This window comes from Littorina saxatilis, linkage group LG2 (assembly GCF_037325665.1).
Source record: "Littorina saxatilis isolate snail1 linkage group LG2, US_GU_Lsax_2.0, whole genome shotgun sequence".
NCBI classification, from domain to species: Eukaryota; Metazoa; Mollusca; class Gastropoda; order Littorinimorpha; family Littorinidae; genus Littorina; species Littorina saxatilis.
Window position 1 is genome coordinate 48,476,687 of NC_090246.1, and position 24,541 is coordinate 48,501,227.

The 24,541-nt window shown below is 40.1% G+C and overlaps 1 protein-coding gene across 3 annotated transcripts in view; it reads left to right on the forward strand.

The window, feature by feature from the left end:
- The window catches only part of LOC138959111 (sodium-driven chloride bicarbonate exchanger-like), a 133,376-nt gene extending 108,841 nt beyond the window's left edge, over positions 1-24,535 (forward strand). For all 3 annotated transcript variants that reach the window (XM_070330460.1, XM_070330462.1, XM_070330461.1), the window contains 4 exons: positions 7,699-7,944; positions 10,946-11,077; positions 11,945-12,162; positions 13,643-24,535. In XM_070330460.1, the coding sequence (XP_070186561.1) occupies positions 7,699-7,944; positions 10,946-11,077; positions 11,945-12,162; positions 13,643-13,913 (867 nt within the window). In that variant the 3' untranslated portion in view covers positions 13,914-24,535. The remainder of the gene's footprint in view (positions 1-7,698; positions 7,945-10,945; positions 11,078-11,944; positions 12,163-13,642) is intronic.
- Positions 24,536-24,541: the final 6 nt, after the last annotated feature.

The window sequence follows — 24,541 nt, forward strand, 5'->3', positions numbered from 1 at the left end:
AGGACGATGTTTGAGGTGTGAGTGTTGTGATGTTCAAGCATTTCTTCAGCTTCTGTGAGAAACATGGGGAATGTGAACTTGTTCTTTGCATTGGGGGGAGGGCGGTATATACAGATCACACAAGTGCTAGTGCCAGAGCAGGTAATCACCATCTCTACAACTTCAAAGGTAGTGTGTTCATAAGGAGCGGATGTTCTGAAAGTAACAAAAGGTTCCAACGACTTCCTGAAAACAACAGCAATCCCACCACCTCTAGAGGATCGGGGGCATGACTTTAAACAATAGCCAGGTGGAGTCAAGAGTTGGCATGTGGCTTCATGGCCAGTATCACTTAGCCAAGTTTCACATTTCACATACTTCCACATTTTGATACACAAAATAGATCGGAAGTGGCTACATTTTATTTAATTCAGAGCTTCAGGGCTCTGATTTCGATTCTAAGTCAAATGAATCCATGGCCGTTTTGATCTCTTTGAGGAGACTGTACAAGCGGCCCTTCCTAGAAGCCCTGTACTCCAGGTGGAAACTGGAATTGCAGGGCTGGAACACATTAAATGTCTAAGGCAGCACCGCTCTGATATGGCCCTTTGTGGTCGGCTGGGCGTTAAGCAAACAAACAAAGGGCTGGAACATGTTAGTGTCTTTTCTCGACTGGTTCACAGACACGACCAATCAATGGATTCTCACACCATTGCTCATGCAAGGCGTTCCCATTGGTTCTCTCTCCACCAGCGAAGCAGTTTTTCTGTCTCTTGTGGAATTCTTTCCCCTTGTCAGGGGAGAACATGTGTTGATTCAATCAGACAACACCACAGTGGCGTTTTATCTCAACAAGCAGGGGGGCCTCTCGCTCCCTATCGCTGCCACATCGAGCATGCGAGATTCTGATGTGGTGTTACCACCACGAGATGTTATTACTGTTAGCAGCGAAGTACCTTCCTGGGAGGCTCAATGACTTGGCGGACTCTCAAAGTCGGTCGGCCAAGAATGTCCACACAGAATGGACTCTATCTCACCACGCGCTTCTACGCCTTCGGGCAAATTTGGAGAAGCCGCTGATAGACGTATTTGCCTCTCGGTACTTTCGCTTTCTGCTGATGTTCGTCTCCCCGTTACCGGATCCCGAAGCATGGAAGATCAATACTCTCGATTTTACTTTGAGCGGCCTGCCGGTCGCACAGTATGGGCCCATTCAATCTTGGTTGCCAGGCCTTTTTAGGCTGGCAAGAGGGCGCCGTTTTTTACACTCGAGCCACACGGGTGTCTACTGTACGGGAATCATTGAGACGCTCAGGGGCTTCTGCCTCAACTCTGGATTTGGTCCAGAGATCCCATAGGGGTTCAGCGTCTTCGTTTTACGTGTCACATTGACGGGCTTGGAACAAATGGCGTAATATTAACGGAAAGAACTCCACTTCTCTCCGTTCAATGCAGGTGGCGAACCACCTATCCTGGCTTTCCGAATTTTCTCCCACGTCTTTGAATTAAGACGATACGCGATATCAGTTGCACTGAAACAGCTAGGTCGCAATATTTCACTTGGGGGCTTTATAGCCAGCGTGATTAAGGGAGCCTCCCTTCGGTTGGCTGAAAACAAATCTCCAATCGCGACTTGGGATTTGCTCCTAGTTTTGGAGCTTTTGAGATCGGATTCTTTGATCCGTTACAAAAACTAGCCTTGCTAATCTAACACGGAAAGCGGTCATGCTTACTCTAGTAGCTTCTGAGAGAAGTGGGAGTAAGTGCATTTTCTGTCTGGTTTTGCTATAGACATCTCTTTGGAGAAAGACTGATCTATGGCGCTTAGGTTTCATTCAAAATTTCTGACAAATAAGCAGAAACCGGAGAAACCAGCTTCGATAGTACAATTCAAACCACTTAGCAATATTTTGGCTCCGCTAGAGCCATATTTAACCAATTGAACATTTCGAGTTTTGAAAACTTTTCTGACTCGCACTGATCCGTTTAGATCACCAAAACAAAGGCTCTTGTTCATATCCATCAACACTGGTAGAGGCAATGACTTAGTGAAGTCAACCTTAGCTAGATGGACTGCCACATTGATTAGGCATGCCTACAAGTGGTGGCAAGAAAAAAAAGGGGGGGGGGGGGGGGCAGTCAGTCCTCCCTCTTCAGGCAGCACGGACTCAAGAAGTCAGAGTGTGGGCCTCTTCTTTAGCTGTACTCAAGTCTGAAAGACTTGCAGAAGTTATGAATGCAGCTTAAAGGTTGTAAGTCACAGTTTTTGCCGGTTTCTGCGGGTGTTCCCCAAGGGTCAGTATTAGGACCTCTCCTCTTTTTGGTTTATATAAACGACATTGTTGACAATATTGAATCAGTGATTAAACTATTTGCAGATGATACCAGCATGACTGTATTTAAGCCTCGATGACCCTTTCCGTAGAACTGAAATACTTAATTCTGATTTAGGTAAGATTGCAAATTGGGCGATTAAATGGAAAGTGAAATTTAATCAGTCGAAACAGAGTTAATATCCTTTTTCCGGTCAACGATGTATACACACATTTCCCCTTGTTTTTGGTGATGTAGCCCTCATAGAAAAAGAAAGTCATAAACATGTAGGTGTTGTTTTTCAAAATAATTGTAAATGGGCCTTACACATACAGTCTATTATGGCAACTTGTCGAGTACTTGTGGCTTGTTTAAAATCTTATAAATATAGGCTTAGTCGAAGATCCCTAGAAGCAATGTATAAATCCCTATTTTACCTCATTTTGATTATTGCGATGTTGTGTGGGATAAGTGTTCAAAGAAGCTTTCAGATGAGCTGGAGAAGCTGCAACTCGAATCCATTAGAATTATTGTTGGTGCTGTTAAAGGCACTTCACCAGACATGGGATTCTTCCGTAAATTTACGGAATTCCGTAAATTTTTAGGCTCCAGGGATCATTCTTGAGATTCGTGCAAATCTGCTGAGAAAATTTGGGGGTATATGTAGGTATAGACCCAAGTTTTTTGGTCGGTCCGCTGATCGTGACGCTCCATTCCATACTATTCTTGAACGGTTGGTTCCTAAAACGGTCAGACTGTTGCTGGTCGATCCGTATGGGAACGCGCTCTTTGTCTCCTACAGTCACCGTTTCAACGTAGCTATCGGGGATTGTCACGTTTCAGTATCTCACTTAAGGTGATTATGAAACGGTTAGTTACTTCTAACTAACTAACCACACCACGATCCACTCTCGCAGTCATACAATTTAATAGAAACAACAAAAGTATAAGTTTCAGACGCCTGTTTATGTAACAACTCGCCACCTCCCTCGAGACTTCACTCCCAAAATGTTCTTTTACGTTCAAAACGTAAAACCAATGGTCACTGACAAAATGCAAGTTAGAATATAGAAAATTATAGTAACACGCTGATCCCGTGTAAAGCTAGGGAGATATAGCTGATCTGCCCAAAAGTGCTAGTTAATGCAGGTGTCACACACCCCACGTTGTCACTACTCGAATATAATCACAAATAGAAAAGATGACAACGGTGGTCAACGGGGTGCAAAGACATGGTGCACTTAGCTTTGTTTTGCCACTGGGTGGACGGCCTGTAATTTGTTCATAGTCTCCACAACTGCTCCGTAGAATGTAGTGCCGGCTGGCGTTGTTACGAAGCAGGGAAAAGTGGAGACATCAGGCGCCGCACCCAGTCGCTGGTTAGCCGGTTTGCTGGTTAGCCGGTTAGCTGGTTACATCAGATGATCCCGGTTACAGCGTCTGCAGCTAACAGTGTCCCGCAGATAGGCAGCCAAACAGAAGATAGAAAGGCTGCAACAGAAAGCACCGGTGCACTAAACATGCCAGCTACCCCTCAACCTCCACCTTTAAACATGTCATCTTTACATATCTCATCGAGCACGTGGGCCTGCACAAACGGACTTTTTACAACAACAGATCAGCCATTTCCTTCCCTCTCTCCATATCTGCAAAAACCATATACAGATTAGTATTTTAGCGTCACAAAGAGCAAATTATGCGCTAACCTGGAAAGAACAACAGAGAGTATTTCATTCCACAAACACAGACTCGTCAACAGCGTTAAATAATGATTTATTACCTCAAAAAGCCTATGAATGTAGCACTCTCATGGAAGCAAAAACCGCTTCCTCCCTGGAATGGCCTCTGTTCGTCAACAGTGACACACCATCCAACCTCTTGCCGAATACTTTATGCGGTGAAGAACCATCCCCGCACGGCGAAGAGAAATTGACGACTCGTCCTCAGCAAACATGTAACAGCGAAAAGGTGGTATCTCATTGAAGTTCCATTAGAGCCCTAACTGTGCTAGCAGAACGGCACGTAGATAGAAGTGAAATATCTAGTCGTGATGAAAACCATCATACTCTAAGGACGCAGACACCGACCCTTCTCCTCTTGCCGCTGATTGTCAAGTGTCCAGTTATCATGTCTCAAACAGACAACCTTGACGAAAACACGTGACTAACCTTGTCACATATCAAGTTCAGCTATCGACAATTCTGCCTCGACAGCAGAAATCACCCCGTGAAATCCGAGCGACACAATATCCGTGTTTATCCTGCGCTGTCAGCAAAACTCTGCCGTAACCCAGACTCACGCACAGGCGCTTTCTATCGTAATTGACCAAGAGAAGGCACCCCACCGAGTGACACTTTCTTGATCCATGTCACTAGATCGTGACAGGGATTCAGTATAATCATACCGTATGAGAATGATTCGGCGCCATTTTTACATCGCTTCGAGCCACCTGCCAAAATGATGAGGAAGCTAAAGCGAGACGAAACCGTTCTAGCCCGGGAAATTGACCAGCAGAAGTACAAGAAAAATCTCTGGAGATTCGACTGGCTCGATGAAGTTGTATCATTGAGCTGGAAAGACGAGAAAGGCCAGAAGACACAAGACGTGAAAGTTGGCGATGCTTTTGCTAAAATCAACTTGCCGTGGACTCTGACAAACTATTTTCTACTCATGGAAAACAGTTCTGCTTTAATTCAAGGTGAGGTAAAGAAAAGAAAAATCAATTTTCTTTCATATGTTTCCCTGCTGTTTGAATTGTTGTTATTGCCATTAATATAGAAGCTCTATGATTAAGCTGAAATATACATTTCAGGGCCATTTTTGTGTGTCTAAAACACTAAACACCTTCAGCTTCTGGGGGCTTCGCCCCCAGACCCCGACCAGGGGCGTTGCCCCTGGACCCTACTGGGGGCCTTCTGCGGCCCACAGACCCCCACCTTCTTTTTCCTTAATTATCACTTTTTCTGAATCCCATGTCTGCTTCACACGAAAATTTGTACACAGAATCTGGCTTTATACCACTTACAGAGCGAAGACGTCGTCACAAATGAATGCTATATTATAAAATGGTCCACGGCAATGTACCAAATTACCTCAACGTTTTATTGCTACCTCTTGTTTCTGACCTAAATCCCTACCACCACAGACACCCACTAGAGCGTAAGACTCCCCAGTGTAAATCAGATTTGTACAAGTCATCTTTTATTCCTTCTGCAACTAGTCTCTGGAATAAGTTGCCTGAAAATATACAACAATGTGATTCTGTTGGTCTGTTCAAGCGACATTTCACAGCTTTTGATATTTCAATTCCACCATATTACTATTCCCCAAATCGCAAAACTGAAGTTTTGCATTGCAGGTTAAGACTTGGAATGAGTGATTTACAATATGATATGTTTAATCGCCACCTAGTAAACAACCCGGAATGTTCTTGTGGTTATTTTGCTGAAACTGTTCTTCACTATTTGTTATCATGTCCCCTGTTTAATGATGCAAGAACCGCAACAATCGGTACATTAGCTCCAGAATTTGTTAATATTGACACACTCCTGACAGGTGATTCAAACATTTCCATATTTGAAAATAGTGCTATTTTTGTTGTTGTCCAAAGCTATATTGAGAAATCAAACCGCTTTGGGACACCTTAGTTCGATGTTGTTTTGTTTTGTTGTTTTTTAAATATATTACTTGGGGCCCATCTACTTTTTGATATTTTGTTGTGTCTTTCGTTCTCGTTTTGTATTTGTTTTCGTCTTCGGTATTGACACAGATTGTGTTCGATAATTCAAACTAATTCAAACTTCGTTTTTTGTTGTATCTCTTTTTTCAAAAATGTGTTGCATTGATCATATTCCGCCATGAAATTTCAGGCATGTTTATGTGAGCACTTATCATAAGTTTTAAACTTGTTGTGCTCCTTCTTAATGATGTTGTTATATTATCATGTGTCTGTTTACGAATAAAATACTGTTTAAACAAAAAAATGCAGCTTATTGAACGTCCAAGGACGTAGTCATGAGTTTCTATCTGCGGGATATTTTAAGTACCCGCTATTATAGTACACATGGTCTGCCAGCCCGACAGGATGGAACTTTCGGTCTGCCAACTATGGTAGCTGCAGGCCAGATACTTACAAGATGTTAACTGTGAGTACATTTTCCCACCGCCTAAATTAGCAATCTGCTATTTATGTGAGTTGGGTAAGAATATGTAATTTAATATAAAGTTTCAAAAGTAAACTTTGATTTAATTAATATACTTACCAACTCACATACTGAATTCCCTCCCAGCCTGCCCCGCAAATTATAAAAGGGGTATATGTTTCAGGATGGAATGAGTGTCACCGGTATACATCCTGCGCATGTGTGGTACACCGATAGGGGAGATAACCACTACGGACCATGCCTTATATGGCATGTGGTTTTGTTTTAGAGTTATCTCCCCATGTTACCATGTAAGAGTGCTTCAATGTCTAGCAACCAAACAAAGTTATTGCTATTTATGTGAGTTGGTAAGTATATTAACCTCTTCACTGCCACAGTATAACAGCATTTTGGTATTGCTGTGCGCCAGGGCAAAATTTCGCTTTCTTCGGTAGGTTCACTAATCTGTTCACTGCTCGATCATTTATTGAGATATCTCTTAGATCTTTGGCATGTGTTTTGCTTATACCCTTGGCTATTATAGGATGACATGATCATTGGACTTTGTTTGTGATTGTTATAGTAAAAATTGATATTATGACCATTTTTGTCAAAAATTACAGTTTCCGGACTTACACACACACACATTGCAGCACATAAAACCACACAAAACACTGCTAAAACTGGTGTCAAACATCAGGTACTCACATTACAGCCCATAAAAGTATTCTTCTGTGTGGTAATCCATAAATCACTTCTTGTAGAGCTTCCAGAACACTGTATCGCTTGAAAACAGGTCTACGAGTTGAGGTACGACTTTCGGCCGCCATTGTGAATACTAATAGATCGGTTCTATGTCTAGGCACAGTGGTGAGTTGTCAACACGTGGTAGTAGCTTATCCGAACGGTCTATGGGAAAGAACTGTGTTTAGAACCCTTACAAGTACTTGGACAGTGGTTACCTCCCATTTAGTTTTCAGAAATGTCCTGAAATGTTGTTGACACAAATCCCACGTACGAGATACGGTTATGGGCGTACGACAAACCAAAAATGACCACGTATTACATACGGGGTGGGCAGTGAAGGGGTTAATTAAATCAAAGTTTACTTTTGAAACTTTATATACATACTTAGCTGCATTCACGAGAAGTCCTCAATATCTAAATAACGTTTTGTTGTCAATAATTAAATGTTGGAACAACCTACAATTCTTCTATTTTTATTCTCAATATCTACCTTCCCCCCCCCCCCCTCACCTATCAGTTCATCCCCATGGCGGTGCTGTACGGCGTGTTCCTGTACATGGGCGTGTCGTCTCTGCGCGGCATGCAGCTGGTGGACCGCCTCTCCATCTGGTTCATGCCGGCCAAGTACCAGCCCGACTTCTCCTACCTGCGTCACGTGCGCACCAAGCGTGTGCACCTCTTCACCGCCATCCAGGTCTTCTGCCTGGCCGTGCTGTGGGTCATCAAGTCCATCAAGTCCATCTCCATCGCCTTCCCTATCATGGTACGTAGAGATGGCTCCGAGGATGGGCACAGTGGCCGAGTGGTTAGGATGTGGTTAGTGATTAGCGTGTACAGCCTGTAATGTGTACATTGTTTCTTTGGCCATTTACGTTGAAAGACTTGTTATACATTGACATTGATAGGTTTATTCTTCTTCTTCTTCGTCGTTCACTAGATAGTTTTATCATAAGAACCTTTTCTAATTCCTATTAACTCGATGTTCTTTAACTATATTTATACATAAATGCATATTGTAAAGCAGTATGCATTGTTAGAGGATTTTAGTAGCAGTGTTTAAATGTCTAAGCTGCTTTTCCCAGTTATACCTAAGAGACCGACAGTATTTTGTGTTATTGTATTTGTCAGACTTGATTGTACCAAGTCTCTACACATGTTGTAATGCGCTTAGAGCCAAATATTTTTGTTTTTTGTAAGGGATAGGCGCAATATAAATACACTTTATTATTATCATTATTATTATTATTACATAGTCCTGTGAATTCTGTTTTATACCTTTTTCGTTTTTCATTTTTTTTTAAATCATTTTTTGAGTCACTTGAGAAAAAGTGACTCTATGTAATTGGTCAGTGTTAGTCTGTCCGTCCGGCCGGCCGGCCGTAGACACCACCTTAACGGTGGACTTTTCTCGGAAACTATCAAAGCGATCGGGCTCATATTTTGTTTAGTCGTGACCTCCAATGACCTCTACACTTTAACGATGGTTTCGTTGACCTTTGACCTTTTTCAAGGTCACAGGTCAGCGTCAAAGGAAAAATTAGACATTTTATATCTTTGACAAAGTTCATCGGATGTGATTGAAACTTTGTAGGATTATTCTTTACATCAAAGTATTTACATCTGTAGCCTTTTACGAACGTTATCAGAAAAACAAGGGAGATAACTAGCCTTTTCTGTTCGGCAACACACAACTTAACGTTGGGCTTTTCTCGGAAACTATAAAAGTGACCGGGCTCAAATTTTATGTGAACGTGACTCATTGTGTTGTGAATAGCAATTTCTTCCTGTCCATCTGATGCCTCATATAATATTCAGAACTGCGAAAGTGACTCGATCGAGCGTTTGCTCTTCTTGTTATATGAATGTCTGTATACAATATGTGGTTAGAGTAGTCCCTCTCTGGGCGAGGGCTGATTGAAAAAATTCTTGTTTGTATTGCTTATGCCACAAACCTCGTAAAATAAAATTTGATTTGATTTGATGTCTGCCTTCAAGCTTAACACTATTGTGACTAGCATTGCCACGGCGTTAACGTCCTGCCTGCCCAAGCTTGCCACCAAGAAACTTCCCAAAAAACAGTAACTGTAAAGAAATCTGTCTAGCAAGCTTGAATTAAGTCCAATCACCACCAAATTTTGTGTACTAATTAAAAAATGGATGCCCAGTTCAGTCGTGCTATTTATAAGTTTGTCACGCAATTTGTTTTAGCAAAGGGGGGGTGAAAGGGGGATAATTTGTGTTTTTTAATGTTTTTTTGTGTGTGTTTTCTTTTCCACTGCTTTTTTAAAAGTTATTTTTTAACAGAAAGTATTATAAATAATTTTATAACCAAACAAGGTGTAAAACCTATGAATTAGCTGAAATATTGTTAAAATTCTACACAGAAATAAGGAGACAGTACAAAGAAAAAAACAAGCAAATCCCGCATTCACTCACAGCATCCTGACTCAAATGAAACAAAACTGTGACACACACCAAATGATGTCTAGGTAATCCATATTGAATATAAGTCACATTTTCACAACAAAGTCCCAACTGTACACCTATGAACATTTCCAAAAGGATTAGGCTCCAGCCATCCATTGTTATCAGTGCTGCCACGCCCCCCTTGCAACTACACATTCGAAGATTCATGCAGTACCACCCTAACACGTGTAGTTTGCCGACTCATACTAGCAGCAACAACAGGACTGTTTCTTGCTCAATATCACTGCTATTATCGCTTTCTTGAGGCGAAAACAACACGTCGGAATCATGATCTACAGGGTCCTCAAGATCCAACATCCGGAGAATCTCCTCCTGTGACAAGGCTCGCCTTCGATTCATTTTTTTTCTCGAAAAAACCGCACAAACCAGGCTAATTTTGCATATGGCGGAAGGGCACACCAAGTGTGTCAAGGGAAACAACTCAATTTACTGCAAGCTTCAAAAACCGGGAAGCAATCACGAGTCGTGTACCTTGTATGTCTAATACTAAAATGGTCACTTCCCGTCCGTGGGCGTTGCAGCGCTATTACTAATATAGTCACCTCCCGTCGCGAAAGTGTTAAAGGTTCGGGGTTCTAATCCCGGCTTCATCTGGTGGTATAAGGGTGGAGATTTTTGTGAATCTCCCAGGTCAAATTAATAGCAGACCTGCTAGTACCTATAATCCTCCTTTGTGTGTACACACAAGCACAAGATCAAATACACATAAAAAGGATCCTGTAATTAGAGCTGCCAACTCTTAATAAAAATATGCTTTCAGTGTAGCATGCTACACTGTAGCAGAAATTGCTACGCTGTTACGCCAAGCAATAAATTGCTACGCTCAAACAAACAATAACAAGCACGGAAGAGTGTCCCTCTTTGTTGTGAGTCTACTCATTTCGTGGTATAACAGGCAGTTGCCAGAAAAATGTAAAAGTCTTAATCAAGGAAGGGTAACTAATATTATCATGGTGTTCAGGCAGATTTATTATGACCAATATATGCAGCCATGCAAAAAAGTCAGGCTGGCATCAGACCGGATATATAATGAAGCGGATATAGTTCTTTCCTGCCCTGTAGTAGTCTATGGCTGACACATTTAACTCTGTTTCTTTTGTTGAGGATGAAAGTCGTTCAATGCTTCTTATTCTCTTAGTGCCAGAAGACTGCTTCTGCATAACTCTCACCAACTACTGTTATCTAATTGTTTAGCGCTTACTTCCCTTTATAGTTTCTTAGCTATATGGTGCTGTGCATCACATGGTTGTGATTGTGTGTGTTGTGTCTTTGTTTAGGTGCTGGCTATGTGCTTTGTGCGCAAGGGCCTGGACAGGGTGTTTGACCAGCGAGAGCTGAAGTGGCTGGACGACATCATGCCAGAGGCTCACAAGCGTGCCAAGGAGGACGAGATCATCCAGCAGGAGGAGGTTGGTGTCAACAACTTTTATAAAAATGTACAGAGGTGACATTTTCATGGTTCAACCTGGGAAAAAAAGATGATGGCTCATATCATATCATTTACTTTACTTTACTTTATTATTCTATTACTTAAAATTTTGGGTCGCTTTCTCCCAGTGGAATAGCTTAAGCAACAACAGGAGTCGCGGTACCCAGGTGTGTGCGTGTTTAGGTGTTATCAGCCACCTGCACTTATGGCAGAATGACTGAGGTCTTTCACGTGCCAATGTGGTGACACTAGGGTGGGATATGGATACTGTCTCTGAGTCTGCACATAAAGTGGACTCATGTCTGTCTCAGCCTAGATTTGAACCAGCTGACCCTTAGGTTTATAAGTCCAGTGCTTTACCAACTGAGCTACCCGGCCCCCTCAACAAAATTCTGGGACTAATAGAGGTGTGAAGCATCGAGCAGGATGAAGCCTTCTGGCCTTGATCAACTCCCAACGCCCCCTCCCCATCCCCCCCCCCCCCCCCCTTCTGCTGCATCAGTCAATCTGGTGCCGTCTGAAATTAGAATTTGAAACTGTATCATGGTAAGCAAGGTGTGTGTGTGTCCCCTGATGTAGTCACTGTGTTTAGAGTAGCGCAATGATTGGTAAACTTGATACGCCCTTTAACTTGCGGAGAGGGATTATTATGGGTCATTTTCATATGTTATTGGAGGTATAGTTACAGAGAAAACATGTAAAAGCAAGGTGACTTAAAAAAACAGCAGAACTATAAAACATTTTGGGGGGGGGGGGGGTGTTAAACCATGGGTGTCTTAAAAGGGGGGTTCTACTGTGCTATCTTTGTTCTACCCCTCATCATCATCTTTTGATCTGTGTTGAGCAGCAGCGACGCAGTATAATAGAGGGCAGCACGGCCATCCCCCTGGCCATGGGTCTCAACATGGAGCACGTCACCATCCAGGCGGAGATCGACCCAGTCAACATCAGCGAGGAGATGTCCCGCACCGCCCTGTGGAAGAGCATCGTGCACAACGAGTCCTCCTCCAACCTCATCCCCGGCTCCAACAATGAAGGGGAGGGTCGCTCCAGTGTCAAGCAACGGTCAGTTTCTTTTTAATGCTGTTTTTGTTGCTCAGCACACTCGCGCACACCATGCATGCGTGCACGTACACACGCATGCACGACCGCACGCACGCACGCACGCACACACACACACACACACACACACACACACACACACACACACACACACCATGCACTTCAATTTAGCAATACCCCATGGCCAACCTGCATGCCTTTTGCTTATTGCTGAAATCAGAGTCTAGGTGAAAGTTACCTGTGCAAAAAACATTCTATGCTTTATTCATGCCTTATCTTAAAACAGAATGTATTTGTTCAAAGTCAGATATATAAGAAAACTGGCAGTGTGGAATGCTTGTGATTTTCAACTGCAGAATTTTGATTACCGTAATCATAAGCACAGAAGTTTGATGATACAGTGGGAACCCCCTTTTAAGACCCCCCAATTGAAGACTTCCTCCCTTTTTAAACCCTCTTTTATCAGACTTTCTCTTCATAGCCTTCGTAAATTTATCACTATTTTAAGACTCCCTTCTTTATAAGTCGTGATTTCCTCAGATGTCCGGAGATGCCTGGAGTACTTAACAAGTCGCGTAAGGCGAAATTACTACATTTAGTCAAGCTGTGGAACTCACAGAATGAAACTGAACGCACTGCATTTTTTCACAATGACCGTAGTCCGCCGCTTGTGCATAACGGAGTGAAACTGACGAGCCTGTTCAGTTCAGCGCGGTAGTGGTTTCGCTGTGCTGCATAGCACGCTTTTCTGTACCTCTCTTCGTTTTAACTTTCTGAGCGTGTTTTTAATCCAAACATATCATATCTATATGTTTTTGGAATCAGGAACCGACAAGGAATAAGATGAAATTGTTTTTAAATCGATTTTGGAAATTTAATTTTGATCATAATTTTTATATTTTTAATTTTTAGAGCTTGTTTTTAATCCAAATATAACATATTTATATGTTTTTGGAATCAGAAAATGATGTAGAATAAGATGAACGCAAATTTGGATCGTTTTATATTAAAAACAATTATTACAATTTTCAGATTTTTAATGACCAAAGTCATCAATTAATTTTTAAGCCACCAAGCTGAAATGCAATACCGAAGTCCGGCCTTCGTCGAAGATTGCTTTACAAAAATTTCAATCAATTTGATTGAAAAATGAGGGTGTGACAGTGCCGCCTCAACTTTTACAAAAAGCCGGATATGACGTTATCAAAAGTATTTATCGAAAAAATTAAAAAACCCACCGGGGATATCATTCCCAGGAACTCTCATGTAAAATTTCATAAAGATTGGTCCAGTAGTTTGGTCTGAATCGCTCTACACACACACACGCACAGACAGACAGACACACGCACATACACCACGACCCTTGTCTCGATTCCCACTCTATGTTAAAACATTTAGTCAAAACTTGACTAAATGTAAAAAGGGGGTTCCTCTGTATTAGGTACAAGAAAAACTAATTTCTTTTCACTGACTTTGCCCACAGGAAGAACAAGAAGCACAGCAAGAAGTCGCGGGGCATCAATGGGGGCGACCAGGGCCGCAGCAGCCCAGCCATCATGGAGGTGGACGAACCGGTGGAGGGCACCACCCCCAGCAAGAAGAAGAACACCCCCGTCAAGTTCTACATCGACGACCACGAGGAGGAGGGCGAGAAGGAGAACCTGATCAAGGCCCCCGAGATCGTCATCGACCCTCCCAGCGACATCTCGCGTCTCAGCTCTTCTGACCTGGACAGCAAGGACTCCAAAGTGTAAAAGCTGAAGAGGAGAGGGACTTGTCTGTGAAAAAACTAAAGTGAAGCAGACAGGGAAAAGAAAAGAAATGTGATATAGTTTGTAGAAATCTGCCGCCAATTAGAGGGGAGAGCTGAAAGATGTGAATAAATCAGAATTCAGGAGTTGCCTGGTTTATTTATGGCTTAGAAGTGAATTACAAGATGTTGGCAAATTAAGATTTGGTTTTGGCCAAGATGTGGTTGCCTGGAAGTAAACTCAAGATGTTGTGGATTAAGGGAAGTAAGTAAAGGTAAACTTTAATAATAAAAAAAAAGAAAAAGGCATGTTAATAGATCTGCTGTTCCATTTGGAGCTCAGAAATTAAACAAAATTGCGCTAAATATTTGCCAAGCACATTTCTTGAGGTTAAAATGAAAAAAAAAAAAGGTTTACATTGTGCAGGTGCTTCAAGCTCTTTATGTCTCCACAGTAAATTGTTAAACTGTGGACAGTTTCATAAGACTATAGAGATATTCAATTAAAAAATTACACACACAAAAACAGCAAAAAGCTACACTAGCAAAAAAACTTGTGGAATGCGTAAGACAGCTTAGTCCTAAGCTTTTACAGTATGTACAGCTGTTGTGTTATGATGTTCAGGATTAAACCCAACAAATTAAAACTTGAAAAAAAATCTTGATTGCAATAATGAACACACAGAAACTAAACACCTGACAGATATAGGAGAATGTTGACTCCTGCATGGAATCAGAGTCAGCTTTTCTCCAGATATTGCTGAAACGACGAATGGTCTTTTGGAGAAGGCGCAGCTCTTCGCAATCACTATACACTCAGAAGACAGGAAGTTTCTGCATATCTTGCATCTTAATAGTTCTCACGAGGAAGTTGGAGTACTTGATAATGACTGCAGGCAGCTTGTACCTGAATGCCGACTTGTTTGCTGGCTTAACGCCAAAATAAGCGCAGGCTACGTACATGGTGTCTGGATTTGTCACAAAAAGACGTGAACCTCGTCCCAAGACTGCTGTTTATACAGTGCAGTGATTTATTTTGCCAAATTGATCGCCGCCTCGTTATTGCAGTGGAACCAATGATGAGGGGATGTGTCTCATCACAGCTAAAAAAATAAATTCCTCATCTATGTGTGGTGGGATGAGGATCGAGAATCAGGGGACTGGTAGAAGGACTTCTGCCATAACATTGCTGATGATTTGTGTGCGTGTTTGTGTGAAGGAGACGCTCCTTCTGAAACTGTGTGTGCAGCATGGCATATGTGTGTGTGTGAGTGTGCAAAGTTTGAAGCTGAAACCTGTAACCTCCGTGGCGTTTTGATCAGCTTTATTCTGACTTGCTTCCAGAACATATTGCTGTGTTCCGCCGAGCACCTTTGAGATGGCTATACGAAGGAGGTTGATATGTTACTGGTTCATTTATAAGGCTGTGTGTGTTGTTATGGTGAGAAAGGCATCTTAATGGGGCTGTTGGACTTTAGATTGCATGTGTCTGCTGGATATTGTGAAATAGCATGTGTGGATTTTTCTCTCTCATTTCTTTGAATTATAGTTTTGATAGAAAATTGTTTCGAAGGGCTTTTTTTTTAACCAATTTTACTGAAAGTTTTATTGCCGCTTTTAGTGCACTCTTTAAGAAGTCTATGTTTTGTGTGTGTTATTTTTTGATAAGCGGTATTGGTTCTGTTAACCTCTGATTCAAATTGCAGATACATGTACCGTGCATCTGGGTTTTTTTCTGTTTGGAAGTTGCAGTCAGATTCTTTTAGTTTTTGTGCTGTGAATTTAAGCAGCTGGTTCTTTGTATAACTTCTCTTTGACTACACATCGAAAACAGAAATAGAATTTGTGAATATTGTAGATACCAGAATAGCACCCTTTTCTCAGGGGTAAATCCATAATGTTTTTAGATTTTCAAGTATATGTTAACCAGAGGTATAGTTGTGAATGTAACATGCCAGCTTTAAAAACATATTTGTTTTGATTAATTAAATTGGTAACATTTTAAGTATATTTTTATATACTTTATGTTAAATTCCTTGCATCAGTCATACTGCAGATTTGTTTTGTTTTGTTTTTCTTCCTGACTTACATCATTGTTTGTGTTCCATCACAAGAAGGTTGTACATTTTGTGAGCATTTGACATCAGGAATTCAAAATCTATATAGTTGTGCATGTTATTTTGATTCATATAAGAGCTGACATGATGTACAATGTTAATGATGTATTGAATCATACACATTATGTAAGTTAGGCTACTGTTGCCTTCTTGGAAAGTTTATTTTTATGTTAGTGAGTTTTTCATAATTATCGTTAGAGAGTCAGTGGCAATATATAACCACCTCTTTTTGTTGATAGGGCTTTATAAGTTTTTTGTGTAGATATTTTATTTATATGATAGCAGCAAGTAAACTAATATACCTGTGTCAGCATAAATATGTGAGTGCATGATCATTTTACCTACCACCTTGTGACAGTGATAGCATGAAATCCAAACCATAATTTTCTATTTTTGAAGTTCCCCATGCTTGAGCATGAAGACAAAAAATAAGCCTAGAACTCCCGACAAACCATAATAGTTCCATGTTTGAAGGTATCCTCCCTGAGCATAAAGGTGGATAATATATTTTCCAAGCTCCAGTTTAAAAATATGAGGTTGCATAATCTGATTTTTTCAGTTTTGTGTTGCTCAATATTCACTTGCTTGCAATGTTTCTGTGATGCTATCCAGTGATTTTTCTCAGAAGTTGTTCTTTTTAATCCCTGCCCTACTTTTGAATGAAGTGTACATCATACGAGATGACCAACTAGTACTACTTTTAGAGTAATTGTCCTCTTCTTCTATCTCGAATGGCCTGTCAGCCTTGATGTTGTCTAATTTTCTTGTTTGAGTGCTCATCTTTGTGATCAGTTCACAAGTACTTTTTGTTCTGTTTATAATTATGTTCAGGATTTTCTAGACAGACTGACAAATAAATGACAAAACAGAAGTACATGTATGATAAAGATGAGCAAGTTTCTAAAAACAAAAAGTGTTTCTGTAAATTTTGTCTTCGCTATCCGTGCAAGCTTGCTCAGATTAAAAAAAAAAAGCTACTGTTTATAGCATGGAAAAGTTTATGAAGCCAATTGAGGGTTTGCATCCCATTCTGATTCAAGTTTTCCCACTTCCAATTTCTTTCTTAACCCCTTCACTGCCCACCCCGTATGTAATACGTGGTCATTTTCGGTTTCTCGTACGCCCATAACCGTATCTCGTACGTGGGATTTGTGTCATCAACATTTCAGGACATTTCTGAAAACTAAATGGGAGGTAACCACTGTCCAAGTACTTGTAGGGGTTCTAAACACAGTTCTTTCCCATAGACCGTTCGGATAAGTTACTGAAGCTACTACCACGTGTGTAAAAACCCATGATCGTGTTGTAGAATTTTCGCCATTCACAATGGCGGCTGAAAGTCAGACCTCAACTCGTAGATCTGTTTTCAAGCGATACAGTGTTCTGGAAGCTCTACAAGAAGTGATTTATGGATTACCACACAGAAGAATACTTTTATGGGCTGTAATGTGAGTACCTGATGTTTGACACCAGTTTTAGCAGTGTTTTGTGTGGTTTTACGTGATGCAATGTGTGTCAATGTGTGTGTGTAAGTCCGGAAACTGTAATTTTTGACGAAAATCTCATTATGTCAATTTTTACTATAACAATCACAAACAAAGTCCAATGATCATGTCATCATATAATAGCCAAGGGTATAAGCAAAACACATGCCAAAGATCTAAGAGATATCTCAATAAATGATCGAGCAGTGAACAGATTAGTGAACCTACCGAAGAAAGCGAAATTTTGCCCTGGCACACAGCAATACCAAAATGCTGTTATACTGTGGCAGTGAAGAGGTTAAAGGGATGGAAGTAGCAGTTACTGATTGTTGTTGAAATGAAGCATGGATATGATTGTCTTCACTCACTTGGACATGCAAAAGGAGATTTTGAGTTAAATATTTGCCCCTACTTTTGTAAATGCAAAATTGCACACATTTGCCAATATCTCTTCTGATTAGTTGAGCTGCTTGAAATAAAAAGGCATTTTTTACCATTGAGGGCTAAATAATTGTATTTTATTGAGGTCCTTTTTTCAAGCGTACATCAATGATATTTTGTATTAACATGTATTATTTATTTTATACACTGCCAGCATAGTACAATCAACCATGCTTATGTTAATCTTTGAGACGCATAAATGGTCTTTCTGCGTCACCGCAGATGTTTGACTAAATGACTAAAGAAAATATGATCCACTTTGAACTATTCTGTTGCTTCTTAATTGATACCGGTTAAATGACCGAGTCTTGCCAATTGCTACTGTTATTTATTTCTGCTAAAACGCTTTTGATTCTGTAAACGCACCTACATCTATCTGCTGTTCCACACTGTGCTGTTTAGACTTTTGCTCCAAAAAAACAAACAAACCTGTGTGTCTGATCGAAAGAGGAAATGTGTCTGTTGAATTGAGATTAAATTCAAAAATTTATTTTCTCTGATCCTTTATTGCACTTTAACTGTCCTTTGTTTCAGTTTAAAGTGTTTCCAATTTTGAGCTAAAAAAAAAAAAAAGCTGTCTCTTTTTTTCTTCTATTTGAAGTGTTTCCAGTTTTTGAGCTAAATAATAAATATATAAAATAAGCTGTCATTTTTCTTTTCCCAAGAAAGGTGTTCTAAGGTCATATAGATCTAGGAGTGTGCTTATTCTTTGAATTTATTTGGAAGGATATGCTTTGGAAAAAACACTGGAATGTATCTACCGTATTTTCCGGTTACAAGGCGCTACAGCGCATAAGGCGTTTATTTTAGATTATAAATTATTTAAATAATACCCTTCTTTTAAAAAAAAATTGTAATCCAGTCACCCATTGGGCGCAGGGGGCCGATAGGGCGCACCAAAATTGAAAAAGTATACCAGTAACAAACGGTCGAAGAATGAAAATAAGCCGCACATCAAAGGAAGAATACAGAGTGGAAATATGTGTGCTCTGTGTGTGCCGCGAGATCAAAGGCAGGTCCATTGTGATAGCTGGGTTGCCTTGTATATAGACACTGACCTTCTTCCCAGGGGTCAATGACCCAGTTTTAGCTATGAGAGGTGGTTCCCCTGTCAAATCTGAGAGAGGAAACACTTCCTGCACCGGGGTCAGGGACCGAGTTTAACCTATGGGGCATCTCTTTGATGTCTTGAGAGGAAACTTGGCCAGGGTAGTACCTAGTAGCATAAACATGCATTATCACAAGTTGTTTGACTGGTACTCAGGCGGTCTCTTTGATCTTTTTGGTATTTCATACAGGATTAGGCGCTTCTTATACAAGGCACATGGGTCAAACTCGAGGAAAAAAGTCTCGCCTTATGACCCTGAAAATAGGGTAATCATTTACTTTATTTATTTTTGTGACAGAGTGTTTGGATGTGGAGAGGCTTATAGATGATTTTGTGCAATAGAAGAAATAAGTGAAACTATTTTTGTAGCATTATTTGAACTTGCCTTGGCATATTTTGTGATACGCATCAGTGATAAACAAGGAATGAACATTCCCCCGCGGGTTAGGGGGAAGAATTTACCCGATGCTCCCCAGCATGTTGTAAGAGGCGACTAACGGATACCCCCCGCGGGTTAGGGGGAAGAATTTACCCGATGCTCCCCAGCATGTCGTAAGAGGCGACTAACGGATTCTGTTTCTCCTTTTACCCTTGTTAAGTGTTTCTTGTATAGAATATAGTCAATGTTTGTAAAGATTTTAGTCAAGCAGTATGTAAGAAATGTTAAGTCCTTTTTACTGGAAACTTGCATTCTCCCAGTAAGGTCATTTATTGTACTACGTTGCAAGCCCCTGGAGCAATTTTTTGATTAGTGCTTTTGTGAACAAGAAACAATTAACAAGTGGCTCTATCCCATCTCCCCCCTTTCCCCGTCGCAATATAACCTTGAACGGTTGAAAACGACGTTAAACACCAAATAAAGAAAGTAAGAAAGGAATTAACAGTTTTGTAGTCACTTGCAACCCAAAACAATTCTATAACCAAGGTTGAAATATAATGTGTAAAGATATTAATGACATTACTTGCTTCTCTCCGCCATTCATCAATGCCTCTTGATGCACAAAGAAACGCTTATAAAAGCACACTTCTGTGTATACAATATTTATGGCCAGACCTACACTAGTCAATAGGAGAATTAGACAACTTTAAATTTGTTCTAACCTGTCATGTTTTCCTGAGAAATTCATGATGTCAAGAAATTTTTCCTGTGCATCTTTACATGAAGGAGAACAAAATAGACGTCTGTGAAATATTTCTCATTGCCAAAAATATTTTGTTCCAAACCTATTTGTAGCCAATATTGCGGAAGATAACAGTACAAAATTATGTATGATTCAAAAGATGATACAGCTGAAAATATAGTGGTTCAAATTTAAGCATTTTTGCTCCCCCGGCGTGTTAGGGGGAAGAATTTACCCGATGCTCCCCAGCATGTCGTAAGAGGCGACTAACGGATTCTGTTTCTCCTTTTACCCTTGTTAAGTGTTTCTTGTATAGAATATAGTCAATTTTTGTAAAGATTTTAGTCAAGCAGTATGTAAGAAATGTTAAGTCCTTTGTACTGGAAACTTGCATTCTCCCATTAAGGTAATATATTGTACTACGTTGCAAGCCCCTGGAGCAAAGTTTTGATTAGTGCTTTTGTGAACAAGAAACAATTGACAAGTGGCTCTATCCCATCTTCCCCCTTTCCCCGTCGCGATATAACCATCGTGGTTGAAAACGACGTTAAACACCAAATAAAGAAAGAAAGCATTTTTGCAAGTCCTCTGGTTTGAGAAGAACCCCGCTTTGTTTTTTACTTTCAATCAATCAATCAATATGAGGCTTATATCGCGCGTATTCCGTGGGTACAGTTCTAAGCGCAGGGATTTATTTTTTTATTTTTATTTTTATGCAATTTATATCGCGCACATATTCAAGGCGCAGGGATTTCAGACACATCTTAGAATGCTTAAAACTAATGAAAAACAAGCATAAATGATTTGGGCGGTGGAATTTGGGTGTGAACTGATAAAAAGTATTCCTCAAGTGGTTTGCTCAGTTTTTTAGTCTCATCAGTTTTAACAGACTGCACCTTGTAAATAAGTTTGTGTTGATGGAGTTCGATTGTTTTGCGTTGCTGATCATCATGATATCTCACATTGACAAAAGACGCATTATTTATTATTATCAAAGTAGAAAAGTCAGAGTTTTTATATTTTGTGTACATTTATTTCAGCATCTCTATCAGAAACCAATCAGAAACGTGTAATTCCGTTCTGGTTACTATTACCGTATTTGACGGACTACAAGCCGCGACTTTTAAAAAAAAAAAATCGCATTGCGGCTTATAAAAAGATGCGGCTAAAACGTTACCTAAACTTGAATAGCATTCACCTAATGGAAGTCGCCGCGGATTTTCATTTCGTTCGATTAGCGATTACCAGTACTTTATTAGCTCTCTACTCAAGACTCGGCGCTTTTCTCTTTCTTTCGCGAATCTTCGTTTGTCAACAAGTCGTCGTGACAAGATAGCGTACAGAGAAACACCGGATGTATCAGGATCTCGCGCGCGCGAGATTTCGTTTTTTTGTGTCTCGCGATAGTTGGAGGAGCGAGAGCCGCCATGTTGTGTTTTCGTCTGCTCGAAATGTGCGCAAAAGTCGTAAATCATCCCAAAAAAGCTTATTCCGGGCGGGACTACATGTGTGTGTTGGTTACAAATTGTGTGTGTGATATTTTTCTTCAAACTTTTTCACTTTTCTTCTTTGTTTCACTTGTTTATTCTCGGAGCCGATTTCGCCAAATACCGTACTATCGTTTGCCTGGTTGTTTTCATTGATTGACACGATCTGATTATATTTTTTTTCGACGGCGGCTAATATAGTGACGCGGCCTATACGTGGCTCTTCCCAATTTTTTTTTTAAAAGTCGGGGGTGCGGCTTATAAAACAGTGCGTCTTGTAATCCGTCAAATACGGTACTATCAGACAGTGTGATTTTCAGTTATTTCACTCAGCACATCCCAGCCTTAGCCACCCCACCCTATCATTTCTGCTCTGGTCTTGGAGTGCTGCTTCATATGTAACATATTTAAAGTAATCTTGGTTCAGAAAAAAAACCTATATTCATGATAAATTATAATTTGTCTGTTTTAAAGACATGGGATGTTTCATTCTTTGTGATTTTTGTTTTTCTCCCAGTTATGTTTGAAAATGTATTTTTTGTTGTTGATTGTCCCAAATTTTGGTTGTTTGGTTTGATTTCGTTTTTATCATGATTGTGTGTGTGATGTGTATTCAGATAATCTTTTCTCTTGCTGTCATTATTCTTTATATTTTTCTTTAATTCAACACGTGCTCCTTTGCTGTGTTTGGTCTTACCATGTTTATTTGATATACCTGTATTGATTTGTTGATGATATGCTGTTAATCGGGGTGACACATGTTTCTCTGTGATAGAATAGTTCATGGGTGTACATATACATTGAAGTGTTGTATATGATATTGTGTCACGAGTGGGAAGGGAATGTCGTATAAACTCTCATAGGTATAGCAACGTGTTAATCTGCTTGCGCTCACAGAAGTTGGAAAGGGGGAGTTTACTATGAATTTGTGAGAAGGATTGTGATTGAGCGCTGACGATTTATCAGATGTCTTGTTTCATTTCTATGTATTAGCAATTTTTAGTTAACGGTAACCAGTAGACTCATTCGTTTCTGCTAACATTGTACGCTATCGCTGACTGTATATATATATATTCATTTGTCAAATCAGTTTTTGCATTTTATTTTCTTGCCACCTGAGCATAACTTAACTTCAGGCTGTTTTTGAAGTACATTCACTACTGGCTTATTAAGTTAAAGATTTAGTGTTAGTTTGAAGTTAATCAGGAGTGTAAAGTTTCATTTAAATGTATAGACAGGTTTAAGTAATCATGAAAAATGACTTGATCAATGTCTTTGTCAAAATGTAGAAAGTGAATTTGTGATATCCACATGATTGTTGTCATCAGTACAGTAGTCTGTCAGCATTGAAAAATGCTTACTCTGTCAGAAAGGTTATCATTGATTTGTTTCAATATTGATTGATTTTCTCCGATAATCATCACTGTAAATATTGATCAGTTCAATCTGTGGTTTTTCATTTGATATTTCAGCTGTTTTTCCGATCGTTTTATTTTGTTCGTGTATTCCCCCCCTTCTGATGAACGACAATCTGAGAGTAAGGGTGACCCTGTTGGCTTTCCATAGAAATCCTTACAACCTGAGTAATGAAAAATGGAAGTATTTGTGGGTCTGACTGCCTGTCTCTTCCTCTCTCAAATATAGAGGAAGCCACTCTTGAAACAGTATCCACATTGAAATTATACAACTGCAAATGTTTACAGTGATTTTTCACAAGTCCGTAATTCTGAGTGCAACTTCAGACGGAGGCTATATAATGATTCTTCCACACTTCACTTGTGGAATTCTGCAAGACAAAATGCCTGAGAGTGTTCTGATTGCTTCTACTGAGGAGAGTTCAATCTTCCGTAAAAGAACAGAGAGTTACACAGGATGTGTAGCTGAGAAGTCTCAGCCATTTTGTCTTGATCAGAGTTTCATATTTAGAGAAGTTTGTCTGAAGCGAAATCCACTATCCAAGCACGCATGGTGGAGCATGCATGGTGTCTGAAGGAGTGTTCAAATATTGTGTTATATTTAATTATATTGGGGTTTGCGGAAGTGTTATGTTCTACTCCTTGGAGGAGAAAGATGGCGAGGTCGACATGGTTTACGGGTATGCTTACAGAAAAATGCAAAGCAGTTTGATTCACAAAGTTAACGGTTGCACTCTCTCCAAAATCCCCCACCCACGTGCTTATTTCAGTGGAAGAAGCAAGTCTTCTGGGCTGAAAGTGTTTGCTGATTCGTGTTCTGGTATTCCACATGGGGCACCATATAATCAGACAGTTGGCAGATCTGCAACCTGATGGAATTATTGTGAATGCCTGTGTACTTACAGTACTGTGTGTAGACACACAAAGCATATTATAAAGATTCATGAGAATAATAATTAATACCTCTTAAGTATGTGCGTCATGTATACAACAAAGCATAGTATGAAGATTCTATGGCAGTGAACACATTACAGTGACAGAAGATATATACACACGTTTTTATAATATATACGTTTTTGAAGAACGAGATGTCATGATGAGTGTGTTGCAGAGTGTATCACTACGAACACCGTTGAAGATCTATGTAAGATTTTTTTTTCTCTAAGAGATGAGATGATTGCATTGTTAAATCAGTGCTACTCAGTGTTTCATGGTGTATGGTTATGCAAAGGTAACTGTGTTGGCCCCATGATAGTGGGTTGGTATGCGTTGTTCCTGTCAGAGAGGTTACAGCGAATAACCAGTGTATTATAAAGTGCTGCAGTGGAGAGCCAGCACTGCTTTAATTTAAACCATTGCCTATTTGAATTGATCAATTAATTAATTAATTAATGCAAACTTGTTATTTGTGTGGCATGAGTGATTAGACCCAATAAAGTTTTATGATAAATTTCGTGTG